This window comes from Leptinotarsa decemlineata, unplaced genomic scaffold (assembly GCF_025532065.1).
Source record: "Leptinotarsa decemlineata unplaced genomic scaffold, Ldec_3_MD MMD2_tig00078422_RagTag_RagTag, whole genome shotgun sequence".
Classification (NCBI taxonomy): Eukaryota; Metazoa; Arthropoda; class Insecta; order Coleoptera; family Chrysomelidae; genus Leptinotarsa; species Leptinotarsa decemlineata.
Window position 1 is genome coordinate 20,544,403 of NW_027412747.1, and position 20,301 is coordinate 20,564,703.

A 20,301-nucleotide genomic window follows, 5' to 3' on the forward strand; every position below is an offset into this window, starting at 1 on the left:
AAACGACTCAACGAACCATCCTTTGAAGTTTTGTACCGTATTTAGGAAACACCCTGTATATCAACGAAACTAGCCGATTTATTTGTTAACTCAAATTTCCCAAGTACTGTTCAATTATGTTCAAAATGGATTTGCAATTTTTCATAATTAGCCAACGACGATATTTCATCGAATACGGACTTACAAAAATGAGCAGCTTTTTCAATAAAATTAATCATGCAATCATAAAAGGCCGTGGGAATCGATACCCGCAGAAATCCGGTCGCATCAAATAAAAATCCGGCTCATTTAATAATAAATGAGCATACATGCCCCCCTACTAAGATACATGTGATTCTGTCGGTCCTCTTTTTTCGATGACGTCATGAATAGTTACTTGATGAAGACATCTCATCCTGGCAGCTGCGTGTGTGGCATTTCGTAATTTATCCAAACGAATATGCTGGCATTCACAAAGCTATCTTTCTTTAAATAGGTACCCGTTTAAGATGGGCAAACAGAAGAAAGATGAACCTTATGTGGGTAATTTTAGAAGCGGGGACGAAGTGGCCTTTTTTATGTATACGGGACGAATTGCAGAATATTTTGCGCAATAATTGAGAAATTGGCAGATGGAAAAGTTGTGCCAGAGAGTTTTCTTAGAAATTCTACGATAGGAACAAGAAATCCAGGATCACCTGATCATGAGGCTATTCTTTTCATCCTGAACATTCTCAGACATAAAAACCTACACCAGGGTAAACTGTACGGACGAATATATAGCAGAGATAAATATAGTTTAGAAAAATAAAAAACACGCTTTTAAAGAACATCGAACTAAAAAGTTAAAAATATTTTTTTAAATAAGTTCAGAACAATAACTAACGAAAAATATTAGTATTATTGTAAAAAAAACGACGGGCGCTTGATAAAAAAATATTTTTAACTTTTTAGTTCGATGTTCTTCAGAAGCATGTTTTTCAAACTATATTTTTAATTTTTTAGTTTCGTCTGCAATAAAAGCGTGTTTTTAGTCTTTATAAATTATATTTATTTTATCAAAACTTTGGGAGCTATCAGAGCTCCGTCACGCTGGAACCCGCTTTGGAAAAAAACCTTTTTCTAGCCCACTTTACCTACAAACAATACTAATAAATGTAGTAATGTTCATTTTTATATATCTTATCGGTTACTGAAATAGTACTATTGATATTATTCTAATTACGAAGAACGGGTAATAATGTGCCAAAAAGTTCTGAAATAGGTTCTAAATGGATTGTAGTTTATTGTACTAACAACAAAATATTATTATATTTTATATTCTTTTGAAGTACTGCAAAAAAACTACGATAACAAGACTTCAGATCATAAAATAACAATTGTCCTCAAACTACAAACGATGGAGTTGATTGTAGCTGAAATTAGATATTTGTAGTTACCATTAAACACATCAGAAATTATTGAAATGAAATTGAGTATTTAATTAGTCGATACTCTCAAAACATCTATGAGTGGTCGAGTGATATATTATATGAAAGGGCATAAAATTCTCTTTCCAATGTTACCCAATTTCTTGTATTTACTTGAATAGTTATAAAAAAGCAAGAGCATTTACTCGATATTTTTGGTGTTAATGAAAATGCGGAAAAAAACGGCATTTTTATCACTACTACATTCCTCAATTTCTTTCGTGCGTTTTTTGGTTCAAATAACAACAGCAGATAAGTGTACAAAAATAATTTAGGCAAACGTTCATTGATTCAGTTCGGTTGCTTTTGAAATTATTTCAACTTTACTGTAAAATGGTTTATTCCATTCCTGAACGAGTTGAAATTGTTAAACTTTATTATTAACATAATAGTTGTGCTAGACTTACTACTCGCCTCTTTAATAACAGTCATCCCGTGAAAAATGTGAATGATTCGTACGTTGCCAAGTTAGTCCAAAAGTTTGTCGATACCGGATCTGTCTGTAATGTGAAACACCAGCCACGGAAACCGATCAGAAATGAAGCAGTGGAAGTCGCTGTTTTGGGACATGTTGAATTGGATCATACTCAAAGTACCCGTCAGCTTGCTGCAGCCTCAGGTGTCTCCCGTTCGTCCATAATACTGATATTAAAAGCCTATAAATTTCATCTGTACAAAATTAAATTAGTACAGGAACTCAATGAAGATGATCCTGATAGAAGGCTGCAATTTTGTGAACAACTGAGCCAGCTACTAATTGATGATCCGCACCTATCATTCAACACGTGCTTTTCCGATGAGAGTGCATTTTTTTTGAATGGAGCTGTGAATAGGCATGATTGCCGTTACTGGGATGACAGTAACCCACACTTATTCAGAAAAGTCCATACCCAGTACCCTCAAAAAATCAATGTCTGGTGTGGCATATTAGGTAGTCATATCGTAGGGCCACTTTTTATTCCTGGGAATTTAACTGGTGAGGTCTACCTGAACATGCTTGAAGATACAATTGATCCTCTAATAACAGAAATGATTGAAAATGACCAAAATCATAATGATGATCGGCTTCATTTCCAGCAAGATGGAGCACCTCCTCACTTTGTTGCTCCGGTAAGAGAGTTTTTAGATGACCGGTTTCCTGGACGGTGGATTGGAAGGAGAGGCCCCGTCGAATGGCCTGCCAGGTCACCTGATTTATTGCCTTCAGAATGTTTCCTTTGGGGACACTTGAAAAATAAGTTTTTTGTTACGCAACACGAGTCCATAGAAGATCTTCGCCAACGAATTACAGCAGAGTGCAGAAGTATAACACCTGATATGCTACAGAATGTTAGGAATAGATTTGAACAAAATCTGTATTATTGTATGGAAGCAAATGGGTCACATTTTCAGCACTTGCTGAAGTAGGATTCTACTAAGTCAATTACACATTTCAAAGTACTGGGTTGTAGTTGTTTTTCTTCATAATACCTACATGTTTGAGTGAAATACAACATATTAGGTATCATTGCAAAGATAATTTTGTGCCCTTTCAAATGATATATCACTCGACCCCACTTTCTATTTGAAATTTTAGGGTTGTTACTCACCCTCGCTAGGGGGTTGAAGGCACAGGTAGAAAAATACATCTAAAATGTGTCCTCCTCAAAAGCAAAATAGACCTGTCCGAGTATTTTTGCGTTAAGTTACAAAAAAAAGGAGAAGAGCAAGGTGCATACTTTTCGTTTGATCACTCTAATCGCTTATTATGAATAGAATAAAACAATACTTTCAAATATTCCGCGCTATTGCTCAGCCAGAAAAGAAGGTACTGCGCATAGCTAGTAAATAAACCTTATATTTACATAGATACAGAAACCATACGTGGATTTAGTTTTTGTTGATTATAGTCAAACCACATTCAATTATACCGTGATCTTCGAAAGGACATAATTTTAGATAACACCGAAGCGTTAAAAACAAAAATGAATTCGATTAGTTAAGTTTTTCGGGAGCTATCATGAACATGTTGGTTTCCATACATACATTTATACAAACGGACGGCCTCAGAATAATTCTTTTAAACATCATTTTTATTTATTTAAAACGCAAATTGTGCTTAGGACAACAACTGACAATTTCAAAAAATTGCTCTTACAGAAAATGGTTTATCAAATTGTTTGTTTGCGGAGATCAAATCGAGAGGTATAGTTTTTTAAATCTGTCAGACCACAGATTGGAATTGCATACATGGGGCAGAAGATCCAGTGAATGAATTTCAGAAACTTGCCTGTGAAAAATTCAGCAAGGCCTTTTCCCTGCGCTTGATAAAACGGAAAAAATCCAAATCTTGGATAAGTAAAGGACCTAAAATTACTTCGAAAAATCTAAGGTGCCTACATACCATTAGAAAATTCCACAGTGATAATATATTTTTTATGTCACACTTTAATAATTTTCGTCGCATCTACAGACACACTATTAAACTAGCCAAAGAACACTATTATAATAATACACTGAATGAAGCATAAAATAAACAAAAAGAAATGTGGGCAATAGTAAATGACTTGACAAGAAATAAGAAACAGGACCATCCGGAAATAAAGATAAATCTAAATCACTTAAATGATTATTATTGTTCAATAGCATCAAAATTAACGATATCATTCCAACTGTTGACCTGCTTCGAAATTTTAGTAAGGTGAGCTCTTCTATGTGTTCCTTGTTTTTAAATGACACAGATTTGAGTGAGCTGAAGTTAGTAATAGAAGAAATAAAACAAAAATTCTGCTAGTGAAGACAACTCACCAGCAAAGTTGTTTTCACAATTGCCTTATGGAGCTGTTCAAGCTTCAGTAATAGCTATAAACTCGTCGTTTACTACTCTGGTGTCTTTCCTTCTAGTTACAAAGGAGGTGTCATTGATGACCCCATTGAAAAACTAGTCAATTGTGGGATAGTGGGTTTCTTGGAAAAACATGAAATTATAGCTCTCATACAGTTTGGCTACCGACAGAAAAAACATGAATGTGGCCGTCTTTCATTTCCTCAAAAACGTCTACACGACCCTAAATGATAAAGAAGTGACGGCGGCAGTATTTCTGGACTGTTCTAAGGAATTTGATGGCGTGGAACATAAAATCCTGCTGCAAAAACTCTTCCATCATGGAATCCGGGGAACAGCCTTAGAATGATCCAGATCTTATATTACTGGTAGAAGTCAAAAAATAACATTGAGCAACAACACATCTGATAGTGGAAAAATTATATGCGGAGTTCCTCAGGAGTCAGTCCTAGGCCCAATTTTATTCTAGCTATATATTAACGATATGGCAAAACTTATGACAGATCAGATCAAGAGCACGTATCATCTGTCAGTAACCCTAAATTCCAAGGTATAGAAATTGATCGATTGGTTATGTCAAACAAGAGAAGTAGGTGAAAAACTCAGCAGATCTATTTAAACTATTCGAGTCATGAAACAGAATACAAATTTTCTGCTAAAATGGTTTATTTTTGCATATTTCACCAGTATTTCACAATATGGTGTAGAATTTTGGGGTACAGCCATTTCAGCACCGTTCATATTCATTACTCACAAGGGCTATACGCATTCTGTTCGATATTAAACCAAGTTGATCTTGTCGAGAATATTTTAAAAAATATAAAATATTTACGATAACGAACACTTAGATTTTTAAAATATGTCAACTCAGAAACGAAAGTAAGAAAAATACTTAGCAGAACATATGTAATATGCTTATCCTACAAGAAAATAAAATTGTATACTTCCCGATTATAATTACAATAGAACCAGATGTGGACTATTATAGACGGGTATCAAAATTTATTACAATATTGTATTGATGAAAATTTTGCTACCGCTTTTTTATAGTTTAACATGCTTTATTTGATGGGAAAGAACATCTGGATAACATTGTAGATGAACAACTCAAATTCATCCATAAAATTACGAATTTATGTCACTAATGAGTTGAATCTACTTATGTCATTGATGACACTACGTAATGACATTCATTCGCTCGTTTCATATTACTCTGACTGTTAATTTTTGGCTGTTTATTTTTTTTTTTGTTCCTCATTATCAAATAGTCCTTCATTATTCAGAAGGTATTAAACACCTACACTCTTCCCAATGCTTAGGCATTGGACACAATGTTGTGATTTATTTTTATATTACTGATATTACCACTGACGATTTGATTTTGTTGGAAAATGATTATCTTGCCTGGTCTAAAAATTATTGTTATTTTCATGCCGCATTTTATTGAAAAAACAAATAGTAGATTGTATTACAAGATACCTGGGATTGAGATTACTTCCGGTAGTTACGACAATCTAAGAACCATCAAAATAGTACTCAAAAAGTTGGATGAGGATATTGTTCGATGAACTTCAGGAAAAAAAGAAAATTGTCCGGGAAATCTGGGAAAAATATCCTAATCGTAAGTGATCAACTACAATGTATGTGATACCGTAGAAATTATTCATATACAAGTTTTAGATAGCTATCTATCTATCAAGCCCTCCTCAAACCGTAGTTCTTTAATAATCAGTACTGGATTTCTACGAGTTTCATTTTCTTCATTCAATTCATTCCACGAAATATAAAAGGGAACAAATCGATGAGCCATCATAATTGGTTGCTATTGTACATTCTCCACCTACATACATTTTTTCACTCCCACCGCTTATTCAATAGAAAAAAAAAACAACAGCAAATCGACCTGATGGTACAGTGACTGTCGAAAAAATTGAATATGTAAATAGCTAGATAATCTTCACTGAGGCGTGGCATTTCTGAAAGGAGGACGATACACTATTCAATCAAAAAACAAGGAAGTATCAACGAACAGTATCATACAAGGTGTTCAGTATGAACAAGGCCAGTACAGATATTTTGGAAATAAAGAGATTTGAAAATACCTCCAGGCACAATTCTAATGCCTTCTTCAGTATTGTGTATAACTTTACAGTGCGCACCAAAACTGTTCTTCCCCAGGAACGGGATGATTTTAGACACATTTTCGTGTCAGATCGACTTTAGATTTTAATCTAATATTTTTCCTTATATTTTCATTAAATATTTCTGGAGTTCTATCCCAACACCAAACCGGTATTTTAACACCTCTACACATGTTTCAATCACCAAGTGACCATCTTCAGGTCGGTCGGTAGCCGCGGGCGGTTCAACGTGGATGCTTTGTTCACTCACTCGAATTGACTGCCGTGTTGGTCGGTGGTTCAAGCCCTAGTCTGAACAATCGATCTTCACTTGCTATCGTCCAAACCGTGCTAGGAATCACACGTTAGAAGGTAATACCTCGTTAATCCTTAGCTCGCACATGTTTTGACTTCTCAGGGTTGTCTTTCGTAGGGATGCGACAGCTGGTTAACGGAAAAACAGATTTTGAAAAGATTTTTCAAACAGAAGGAAGATTAAACTAAACTCAATATATTTATTGGTCAGGCGGTTTTGTTTGATAGCTATCAAACCTATTTTTGAAACCTAACACCCAAGTAACACCCTAATTTGGGAGGTGCTTGGGTGATAGGTGGCAACACCTATTAGGTTGAATTTCACTAGTTCGGACTTCCATTGTCTACTATATAAAATGATTTGAAATCCCTGAAACAAGTAAAAAAGAATAATTAAAAAAGAATAGTTGAAAAAAACAATTATATTAAGCAACAATAAACCTGAAATGAAATGATAGTGAAATAACCTACAAGTAAAAATATAATAATTGAATAAATAAAAATTAAAGGAATGAAAAAAGAAAATAATAAAAAAATAAAAAAGTACAGAGATTCCAAGTCATGTTAGTTCACGACGTTTCGATTGTTGGTATCTACAATCGTCTTCGGGTGATGACTGGACTGATTCCTCCGAGAGATGACTATTTTATAGGCCGTTGAAATACTTTCACTTTCTCTACTTTCCATTTTCCGCTTCACTGATTCCGTGAGAGATGACCGTTTTGGCGGGAGTTGGTCATTTTTCGTTTGATGATGGGTTTCCATATGGATGGGTGTCATACCAATAGATGGTTCCACTTATGTTTCGCTTGCGTTTACGCAGCTATTTTTATCAAGTACTTTCTTGGTTTCTTCTCATTTTGTCTTCAATCGAGGACCGCCTGCCCGGTACTGACTATGCCCAATAGGCTGAAACAGCTGTCTAACGGTGGCTCTTAAATTGAAATCAATATGGGAATGATCAAAGAGTACTTATCTATTAATTTATATATATATATATATATATATATATATATATATATATATATATATATATATATATAAAAAATGAAACAATTAGTGGACATAACACTACAAAAAGGGGGGCAAACCGCGGACACGTGTTTCTGGCTATTGGCCTCATCAGCGTGCAGGCAAGTGTAAAGGTGGGCAACACTTGTTTGCCGAAAGCAGGAAACAACACATATGCACGGAGTCAACAACAGGAGCCAACCGCATGGTGTTTTTGGAGTGTTATGGAGTGTTATGTCCACTAATTATTTCATTTTTGATTTGTACATCATACACACTCGATAAAATCTTTGTCTGTATTTATATCCTGGACCTGGATGTCACGCAGGTAGCTATAGCTGCCTACGTGGTCATGTTAGATGTAGCCTGGGAATTCTAGGTCTTCTAACTGGAACCACCAATGTGCGGTTGGCTCCTGTTGTTGACTCCGTGCATATGTGTTGGTTCCTGCTTTCGGCAAACAAGTGTTGCCCACCTTTACACTTGGCTGCACCGCGCTGAGGAGGCCAATAGCCAGAAACACGTGTCCGCGGTTTGCCCCCCTTTTTGGAGTGTTATGTCCACTAATTGTTTCATTTTTGATTTGTACATCATACACACTCGATAAAATCTTTGTCTATATATATATATATATATATATATATATATATATATATATATATATATATATATATATATGATGTGTTGTTTTTCCGGGTGTTCATCCGTTGTGTACTATTCGATAGTCGACGTTTCGCCATCATCTCAGATGGCATTATCAAGACGTGTTACTGTTTCGCTTCAAGAGTTACACCTCTCGAGTAACAAAGAGTAACAAGGCAAAATTTCATCAGAATATTTGTTGTTTTGATTAAACCAGTAGTACACTACACATTGCTCATTAGCAAAGTGTTGAATAATATTGTGGTCCAAGTCAAACAATCGGATCATGAGTCACGTCAAATTGGCCGTGCCCAACCTGATTCGTTCGTATAATCAGTTCCCGGTTTTTCTTCATTTAAATTCGCGAAATTCGATCGAGAATGTAACGTGATCCGGCGCAGAAAAAACGAATAACTAACATACATTTCTTTCCGTATCTCAATTGTTACTCTCGATCCTAAAATTTACTCTACTCGGCCGATCTGCCGTCTCTGTCCAGCTCAAGGCAGCGGAGCCGGAGAAAAAGAAAGCGTCGACTACCGAGGACCCAGGCTAGAGTTAGTTTACACATATAGGAGGTCCATCAGCAAATTAATGTGCTTTATATCCTTAATTGGTGGCCAGACTTTTCGCGTTGTGTGGTCCGCCCGTTTCTCTCCGGTCCGTTGGAAATCGGATAGTTCCTTCTTTGTTTCTCACGTGGGCCGCTATCGTAGACACAACCGTGGACAAATATTAGATAAACGTCGGGCTAATGGGACCTTTTTGTTCAAACATAACCTTAATGATTTCTTGACTGCTCTTTTTCTCTGCGGTTATTCCAGTACAAGTGCTGGTTTTCTCTTATTCTCATTAGGAAGTTTGAGGTCTATTATTCTTAATTAGTGATAATTTAATAGGATGCCAGCCGCATTTCTGCATAGGATTATGTAAATCGAAATCGACAACTCGGGGCGTTCTCGGAATTAGTGGAATAACTGTGAAATTGGGTCAGTTTTTAATTAATTGAGAGATTGGAATGGTAGGCAAGGTTAAAAATCGAAATCCAAACTCTGCTTCTTCGTTCCAATAATCGCCGAAAATGTTATTCAATAATATTAACATAATTATAACTTATTTTCCCCAATTGGGTACGTATATACAGCGTGACTCACGGTCGATGGTAGGTTAGTCGTTTCTGGAAAACGCAAAGCATGATTTTTCTGAAAATTTCACCTCTCACATTTCCTTACCTGTCCTATCGATCTGAAATATTTTCAGCATTGCGGCGTTGCCACTTCCATAAAAAAGTCCTAGCAACTTAATTTTTTTAAATGGAACACCCCGTATATTAATACATTTTTGGAATCGCTCTGATATTTCAATACTTTTTTGTTGATAATGTCCTATACCTTTCTCTATCTGTTTTCGAGATAAAAAATAAATTGTGCTAAATATGGTCCAAAACATAGCCTTAATTGAAATTAAGTACATCAGTACTCTCAATTCATGAAAAGTTGATATTTGGATGATAGTTTGGACAAACTCGAAATATTCAAATAACACCAAGAAATCGACTCCATATCATACATGGCGTGCTAAAATTACTATTATTTCCATTGTGCATAACAGTAGTCAAAAGTTCATTTTTTCAAATGAAACCCCCTGTATATTACTCTGTAAATTGGAAGATGGTGAAAAATGCTTCAAGATGATTATTTTTTTTAGTATTTGGATTTAGGTAGCAGTGGAATTATCAAGCTTATAGCAGTTCGGTTACTTTTATAAGTAATTTACAAAGAGTTATCGACGGTGTTTCGAATCATCTTCCAAAATGAATGCAAATATCGATTATTCAAACGAAGTTCTTATGAAATTATTTATTATACACATGAACAAAGTGATCAAATCATTGTCAACCAAATGTATCCTGAATTAACACCAAAGAACGAGAGGAAGTTTGTAAGATTACAAAATAATTTCCTTAACTATGGCTCAAAGTTTCCAGGGAACAACTGTACCAAAAATCACTAATTTCTAGGTGAAAAGTAAGATTTTGTGGGCTAAAACATGTGAAAGTTCAGACAATAACAGAATAGGATGATTCAAAATAACAAAATTGTAAACAAAATATCACATTTTCACAATAAATGCTGAAAATGTTGTCCATTACATTCTAAATACTTTGAAATGTTTTTTTGTACGCGACTTGTGGTTGCTTTTTCAATTTCTTGGGGATCCAGATCTTCAATACTCCGCACTATTCGCCGTCGCAATTCTTCTTTGGTAGGCACTGGAGTACTATATACCCTTTCTTTTGAAACACCCCATCAAAAAAAGTCAAGTGGCGTGAGATCGGGTGATCTCGGTGGCCAATCCCACGGCCCTAAACGCCTAAACCAACGATCGTCGAAGAGTTCGTCAAGTTTCCTGAAAACTTCCTGGGTGGAACGAGCTGGCGCTCCGTCCAGTTGAAACCGCGAATTCATATATTCCTCTAAAGGCAAATTTTTCAAAAAATCGGTTACAGTCGTCCTTAATATTTGGAGATATCTCTCTGCATTCAGTGTGTCTTCATAAATAAAAAATCTAATTTTATTGTTCTTCAGAATACAGAAAACATTCAGGTCAAATTTTTCTTGAAAACCCATTTCTTTTGTAACATGAGGATTATGATCAGCTCAAAAATATTTATTCCTTCTATTGAAAATACCATCCCTCGTAAATTTTGATTCGTCGCTCCAAATTATTTTTGACAAAAATTCCCGATCTTCCTGTGTATCAAAAGGGATTCACAAAAATGCATTCTACATTCGAAGTCTTCTGCTTTTAGAGCTTGAACTTTGGTAAATTTATACGGATGCATTCCGTGATTTCTCAAAATTCGTTGTACTGAAGCATGTGATACACCTAAATCTTTTTCTGCACTGCGAATGGAAGCTTCTGGATATGCATAAAAATATGCCAAAACGTTAACAGTATTGTCCTCATTCAAGTAACAGGTTTTGGTAATGCCATAGCCATAGTTAAGGAAATTATTTTGTAATCTTACAAACTTCCTCTCGTTCATTGGTGTTAATTCAAGATACATTTGGTTGAATTTTCTACAAGTTCTGGCAATGATTTGATCACACTGTCCGTGTATAATAAATAATTTCATGAGAACTTCGTTTGAATAATCAATATTTGCATTCATTTTTGGCGATTTTTTGAAACACTGTCAATAACCATTTATCAATTACTTATAAAAGTCACCAAACTGTCATAAGCTTGATATTTCCACGGCTACCTAGAAATCAAATTCTTTAAAAATTATTTTTTGTACAACTGTTATTGAAAATCTCTTTGATAGAAACACTTCAATCAGAACACCTACCAAAAAATCATTTAGAAAAGTTCACACATGCAGTTCGTGCTATTGGTAATATTAAATCCCTGTGAAGTTACTGACGATGACGAAGTAGTATTCAGTCCAACTGTAGAAAGTCCTTCATGACTAACCAATAATCCTCCTTAAAATAACGTGAGTTGGCGTATGTAGTTGTAACATATGCCTTGTAATCCAAAGATCGTGTGTTCAAATCCCATGGACCTTATAATTTTTTTTATCATCAGCAGTAACGTTATACAAAAAAATTTGTATGATACATTTGTTAAAAGTGATTTAATTTTGCTCGTAAGTTTGCTCCACTTGCTGACGCTCGTTTTGCAATAATCCCCACTCATAAAATAAAATGCCACTTTCAAAACTTGTAGGTAAAACGTGAATAACTATTTTTCCACAAAAACGGCTTTATTAAGAAAACTTGACAATTTAGGTATAGGGACATGTATATCATCTAGAAGCATTTTTCGCCATCTTTCAATTAATCGAGTAATATACAGGGGGTTTCATTTGAAAAAATGAACTTTCGACTACTTTTATGCACAATGGAAATAATAGTTATTTTAGCACGCCCTGTATGATATGGAGTAGATTTCTTGGTGTTATTTGAATATTTTAAGTTTGTCCAAACTATCATCAAAATATCAACTTTTCATGAATTGAGAGTACTGATGTACTTAATTTCAATTAAGGCTATGTTTTGGACCATATGTAGCACAATTTATTTTTTATCTCGAAAACAGATAGAGATAGGTATAGGACATTATCAACAAAAAAGTATTAAAATACTAGAGCGATTCCAAAAATGTATTAATATACGGGGTGTTTCATTTAAAAAAATATAATTGCTAGGACTTTTTGATAGAAGTGGTAACGCCGCAATGCTGAAAATATTTTAGATCGATAGAACAGGTAAGGAAATGTGAGAGGTGAAATTTTCAGAAAAATCATGCTTTGCGTTTTCCAGAAACGTTTAACCTACCATCGACCGTGAGTCACGCTGTATATGGTGAGTCCATTGAAACAGAAAGCATACTATAACAACAACTAACCGCGAAGTGGAGAACCAAAAGTGCGATTACTTTAAAGATGCCTTCTTTAATAGCTCCAGAAAATAATTATTGTACCAACTTCGATCCCTAAATAGTGCTAACGACTCGCATACTGATATAATGTGCTCAAAGATGCCATTACAATAAATAATTTCTAAAAATTTGTTGTCCCTACATCTTGTCTTTCTTGATACATATCTTTGATAGTATAATATTGTCATCTAACTATTCCTCTACATGGAAATTTGCTATTATTACTTTTATTCCAGAACACGAAAATACCTGACATTACTCTCTCAATTGATGTTTTTTGGTAGTCGTTAACTGGATTCCATAACACAGAGCCATACTCTAACTTAGCAAAATATAGCAATTTTAAGGCGGCAATACTTTTGAAGTTTTTGCCATTTCTGTAAATGAATCCAAGCATCCTATTTGCATCAGCAGTCATATTCCATATGTATGCTGTAAATGTTAATTTACTGTCGTATGTTATATCAATATTGTACGCGGTTGATTGTAGTATTGTTGATTGAATAATCGTACATTAAAGTTCGCTTTTTTGTTGTAAATGTTATTATTTTACATTTGGATACTTTCAGTTGTAGGCGATTATTATTACACCAAAGTTTGATTACATCTAATTAATATTGTATACGTTGGCAGTCAGTAATGTCGTCGATTTCATAATATAGTTTCAGGTCGTCTGCACATAGTAGGCTAGGAATATTCAAAGAGGTTGCCAAGTCACTAATAAAAATTTAAAATGAAAGAGGTCCAAGATTAGAACCTTGTAGTACCCCAGACTTAACTACGTACTGAACCGATTTGAAAGATTCATATTCGACGAATTGTTTTCTGTTAACTAGATATGATTCATTTAGAGTAAACAGTTGGTTAGAGTCCCAATTTTGTCAATTTGCTGAGAAGAACATAAAGGTCTATTTGATCGAATTCTAAATAAACAACACCCACTTGTTTTTGCGTGTCCAGATGCGTAAAGAGATATTGATTTGATACATAATGATAATGCTTGACTTTAGTAGAGCGTTCGATACGGTTAGGCATGATACTTTACTAAGCATATTGAAAACAAGTGGAGTCTGTTCAGAATTTCTTCAGCTTTGTCAGTAATATCTCACCAATCGTACACAAAGCGTTAAATTTGTAAAATTATTAACCACACCAAGAAATGTCATCTTAGGAGTATCTCAGGGCTCAGTTCTGGGACCGTTTTTTTCCACACTTTATACTAATCAATTTCATAACTGTTTTGAACATTGTCAAATGCACATATATGCTGATGACATTCAACTTTAGGTACCTCCTTTTTGATGTTAATGACCTTCAAAAGGATGCTACAAAGTTGAACAATGAAACTTTTATTAAATGTAGCCGCACAGCATTTCCTCGTGCTCAATCCAAAAAATTTAGTAGGGCTAGTATTAGGAAGCAATACTCATGCATCGCTAGTTAAAAATAACTTGAAACTGCACCTAAATAATGCAGTAATTAGAATTGGAAGTAATGCAAACGTCTTGGTTTAATTTCAGATGAGTCGTTAAGGTTTAGAGAACACCAATCAAAATATTGAACGAGCCTATGGTGCACTAAGACTACTAAACCCTCATAAAATGTACCTCAATTCATCCACGAAGAAAATATTATATTATCACAATTCAATTATTATTCTCCGGTCTATGGACCTTGTCTTGACTACGATACTCTTCTGAATCCGTCCTGTATAATAATTAATTCAAGTAAAATTTCTGACTGGCATATAGTTGAGCACATCACAATATTTTTGGTGAATTAGCACCTGCTCCATGTAAATAAAGTATCATATTCCAAGAACCACACACAAGGCAATATAATTTTATAATATGTCCTGACGTGTTCATTTAGCTTTTGAATAGTAAAATAACGACGTTAACGATAATCGACAGGTGCTGAAATATCATACGAAGGCAATAACGGGGCGATCCGACGGTGTCATTTGGTTATGTTTATCTGGGTTGACGCGATTAAGATACAACAGAAAACAAATCGGAATTTACTCAGTGTTTATGCGGATGATCTGATTATCATCATAGCTAGTTTCATACAGAGTCATCTAAAATTGTGAATACACATTCAACAACACTTCAGTATGATACTACTGGACCCGGTGAACTTCGTGCTGCCTTTAAATTAATGAATGTGTCAGTTCTCAGCTAAGTTATAGATATAAACTTTCACGAATAGCGGTGTGCCGGTAAACCCCACACTAGTTCCTGAGTATGTCCTAGACATTATTGAAATTGGTGATATCAAGGAACAAGAGGTTGAAAATGCTATTAAGACAGTGAAACCCAAAGCAGCCATTGGAATCGATGGCATTTCAGCCTACTTTTTCAAGGCTTACTGTGACTTGTTAAAGCAACTACTGACATTGATATTCAATCTTTCTTTGTAAGAAAATCGTTTTCCAAGCTTTCTCAAAATTGGCAGAGTTACCCCCATACACAAAAGCGGCAATAAGAACCATGTAAGAAACTACATACCCATAACACTCTTACCAGCTTTGTCGAAGATATTTGAACGGGTAATATACAGAGTGGTCCAACGAAAAGTATGCACCTTGCTTTTCTCCTTTTTTTGTAACTCAACGCTAAAATGCTCAGACAGGTCAATTTTGCTTTTGAGGGGGGACACATTTTAGATGTATTTTTCTACCTGTGCCTTCAACCCCTAGCGAGGGTGAGTAACAACCCTAAAATTTTGAATGGAAAGTGGGGTCGAGTGATATATCATTTGAAAGGGCATAAAATTATCTTCCCAATGATTTGTGAAGCACAATTAAACCATATGAACACGTCGAGTAACTACCTACTGGATTCATCATTCAAGTTTCAAATAAGAATTATATATATATATATATATATATATATATATATATATATATATATATATATATATATATATATATATATATATATATATATACATATATATATATATTTATATATATACATGCTTATCTCCGAATCACTGCTGCAGAGCAGTTAATAAAACGCAATAAAAACGACACCCGGACACAAATCGCACCCTTTCCAGCCACCCCGAGTAAATAATAAAACAGTTTTGTCGGTCCGCTTCACTTGTAATTTCAATTCCTGCAACCTCTATCGCCATCCCCGAAATTGCTCCTAATATAAATTCACGATGTGTTTCGGTTGTTATCGCAAAGTTCGCAGCCGACCCCGATAATTGAATGTTCTTGCAAATCCCGCGCTAGACCCTACATCTCCGCTTATCGGCTTACTTAAGGGTCGCTTTAATATTGAAAATGTCATCACTACACGCATACTACATTAATTTGCGGAACGGGGGGTCGTGATCTAGCGCTTTCTATTGACTCCACAGGTCCCCAACCCTTGTTCCTTCCACTCAGTTCGAGTGTTTATTGAGATGAGACTCATTTGTTGAGGGATGAGGAGGGCTCTCGAAGAGATCCAGTCGAAGGAATATCATTTACTTTGTATGTTGCTAACATTGAAGTTATATATGGAGAAATCAAACTAATTTTCTTACACTAATTTTCTTGGCATTCGAGATTTGGAGTGTCTCACGAAAAATCTTCTCATGTGATAGATAACAGATTTCCTGTGGATCCTTTTTTGATCCTGGATCATCTACTGGATCAGATATCCTTTTCTCTACTTTCTTTTACAACCAGTCCAAAGTGTTTACGTCTCAAATGGTACTGAATGAAGCGTGTAAAGTCATGAAAAGTTCAGAAATTCTCTGCGTAATATGACCATGAGAAAGTATGAAATTGAGTTCGATTTTGAGTAGGTTGAACAAAACTCTATTGTCAATTTGTAATTTAACCATCAAAACCGCAAACATCGCCTTTCTCCTGCTGCATTGCCTTCTTCAGCAGGTTGAGTAGACTAAAGTTCAAGAAAAGGAAACCTAGGAAATCACCTGTTCAATCAATCTATTCACCAGATACAAGAATTGGCATCAGAGTAACCCCAAGAGTAATTGTGGAGCAGAAGATGCAGAGCAAATCTCCGTTCTACATTCATATTATCCGGAATTGGAAATGTAAAATAGTAGATAATGATCAGCTTCATCTCAAATGTCTTCACTGCTTTGAATGTGATGAAATATCAACTATCGCAAGTGTAATATACCATCAATGGATAACTTTCGCCAATGTCGAAGAAGCTCTTCCGATTATTCAGTCAAAACTACCCGATGATCTGGAAGCCAGAATGAGGTTACCTATAAGATAAATCATGGAATTACCAGAAAGATGTGCCCAAAACTGCTTTTTCCAGATGGGAGAGCTTTTTTTCATGGAGAATAAATGGAATTTTTGACGTTGATACTTTCTTAGTACAGAACCACTGAGACACTGAACTGGACACCTTTCTGCAACTCCTCAAAGAGTTTCACCTTCCATAAAATTCATAGTTGAAAAGGAATCTTATAATGGATAGAACTCACAATAGGTGTTGGTGAAATGTATGGACAATACATAGGAAACATCTGTCTACAGAAAATCTACTCACATGGGTACCAGAGTTGAAAATTCAACCTCCATGCACCAATATATCAAAAAAAACCATTGAGATCCTCATTTATTATACATTCAGTTTCTGTAACACGAAGGTAAATATCGACAAAGAACTAGCTCATGAAGAAGGATATTCATCAACATGAATAGTCCAAAAAGTTGGTGGTACAGATGCTGACCTAAAGACAACTAGAGCTCCGCAAGGATGGGAAGCCGTCACAACCGGTGCGCTCCTTTAAAAACATCATGAAAGCAACTGAAAGTTGCTTTCATCGCGAAGTAATTTTGGATCCAACAATGAAACATCAAATGGTCTGAAGCTTTGATTATCATCACTGATAATCTTGCTTTCATCGCGAAGTAATTTCGGATCCAACAATGAAACATCAAATGGTCTGAAGCTTTGATTATCATCACTGGAAATTCAGTAGTGCAATAATCTACAATGCGTTGAACCAGAAAATAACACGATCTATTCTAACCTCCACATTGGAGGATCACATTTATTCAAACTCTATCCACTAATTCCATCTTCTTGACGAAGCCGATTACTTCATTTGGTGAGTGATCTTTCAGGTAAGTTAGCAAGAGTGGGACTCTAACAAGCTTTGAAAACCTGTTTGTAACGGGGCTGACTTCTGGACCTCTGGCAGAATCTTCCAGGACTGGCTCACTTCAAGGCGTTTATGCACCATTCGAAGCTTGATACCAAATAGTTAATGGACTACAGTAGGGATGAACTCCGATGGCCTTTTTACAGGTCACTGTCATTTGAATCATCGTATGCACAGACTTGGACCGTCGGAAGACAGTGTGTGTCGCCTCTGTCTAGAAAATGATGGAACAGCAGAGCACATACTTTGTGCCTGCCCCGCTGGGGACTGAATCGTGTTTTTAGAGTTCGGCAGAGTCGTACTTTCACCATCTGATGTGAAAGACCACCCACCACACTAACTAATCTGCTTCGTTAGGAAGCTGGGTTCAATTGGTCGAGTGTGAATGGATGTAAGCTACAATAAACCCTTGCGGGTTGCGGTGGAGGGTTGGATAGACCCACTCACTTTGGACCTAACCTAACCTTACGGGGCTGACACATAGAATGTGATCTGTTACCAGAGCCTTAATTTTTTTCTATGAGGATCTGTTCAGCGGTCAATCTGCAACAACCTTTGACCTTGGGAAGTAGGTCTCCTGTGACGTATTTCAGGAACAGTACCTTCCATGGCTGCAGAGTACTGAATGACCCGCCTGTTACCATTCAGGTTGGAATGTGCAGTTCTAGAATTGTATCTGTTTACCATTTTTTCTGTTTCTTGAAGCCTTCGGCCTTGCTCATTCCTTTCAAGTCTTTGGAAAACACTGTAGCGTCATTAGCTCACTGCATTTTCTTGTTCACCATATTCTGAAATATCCTCCAGGGCAGCCAAAGTGGCACACTGAAGAGATTGCAGTTGGTTGGTCTATATTCCCACCCTAATGACAGCAGCAACCTTCATATGTGAGGGCATCTGTGAGTCACCTATATCTGAGGATTCATTAGACTCAGCTATGCAGGGCTTTTTTACCTCTGATTTAGGTCACTCATTGTTTGACCATAGCCATTTGGTGCGTAGGGAGGCTTCATTTTCCCTCACGATGCAGATTCTGCTTCTGCAAGTCGCTTATTGGCTACCATATAGCGTCCTAGGTTTTTCAATAGGATCAATATCTGAAGAGAAGACAGTTGGAGGGGTTTAGTTGACATTTATATCCTCTGAATCAAACATATTTTTGGCACGTCTTAGGATGAGACCTCATTTAGAAGGACTCTTACCACCACGGGTGTCACCTCCCCCGGAGTAGGGGGTATTTTAATGCACACCCCGCTGCCCCATAAATAGCCTTGAAGTATCACATCTTTTATCAAATTTCAATAGTGATATCTCTATGGAATTTTTCAATCAACTTGATACCGATATAGCTCATAGTATAAAACCTTTAAGCGTATTCGTTATCCACCTGATAGTTGTTCGGGCAATCAGTTACACACCTCATTACTATACAGGGCGACGAAATTTCCCAGTGACTACCGGGAACTTCACACACATAGAACATTGAGCAAACAAACAAGGCATACTCACATAATTACGCGCAGTAATTACAAAAATTACGATCATTCCACTCGGTTAATTTTAATATGAGGTAATAATTATTTTTGCGATGTGGATAGAAGATAATCTGTGCAATTTTCTGACTATTAGAAGCTATAAATTATGTTATTAACTCAATATTACCGATTTGAACTCTGTTCTCCTAATGTCTACTGTTATAACTGCCGATGCCCCGGGGCATCGATACGAAACGTATAATTTGCGATGGCGAATAAGACAAAATATAAATTTAATTTTATCCATCAAGTCATTAACACAATGTGCGTTACGTTTATAGACTATTGGTGAAAGAAAGAAAAGGAGAAACATAAAGAGAAACATATTCCTTTTTCGCAAAAACTATGAAAATGATTTGAAATTGAAATGTGTTTCATCTCCACTTTTTCACGCTCCAATATTGTGTTCAAGATATATTTGATACAGGGTGGGCAATGATAAGAAACATCAATTTTTCATAGTAGGGGGTTTACAAAAAAAATCGCTTGGACTCGTTGATTTTTACTTTGGGGAAAATCCAATTCCTCACTATTGAATAATTGGATTAGAGATTAAGTGATAATACTTTTGAAAAATCACTCATTTCTCTTTTCAATGCTTTCTACTTTTTTGATTCGATGGAGGAAGTATCGATAAATTATGTTGTAAATTATTGACAAATCAGCCTGAGAAAATTATGTTGACTCTCACCCGAAATTTTTGTAATGCCGTTTTTGTGGAGAAAAAGTCATTATTTCTATTCAAGCTTTGAGGTTTTGACCTCACAAAGTGAGTTGGCAAAATTATGACATTTGAAAGTTTAATCATGTTG

The 20,301-nt window shown here is 35.7% G+C and overlaps 1 protein-coding gene across 1 annotated transcript in view; it reads left to right on the plus strand.

Moving 5' to 3' along the window:
- Positions 1–488: 488 nt before the first annotated feature.
- Positions 489–20,301, plus strand: part of LOC111513738 (homeobox protein E60) — a 44,118-nt gene continuing 24,305 nt past the window's right edge. The window contains exon 1 of the mRNA XM_074186345.1: positions 489–522. Within this exon, the coding sequence (XP_074042446.1) occupies positions 489–522 (34 nt within the window). The remainder of the gene's footprint in view (positions 523–20,301) is intronic.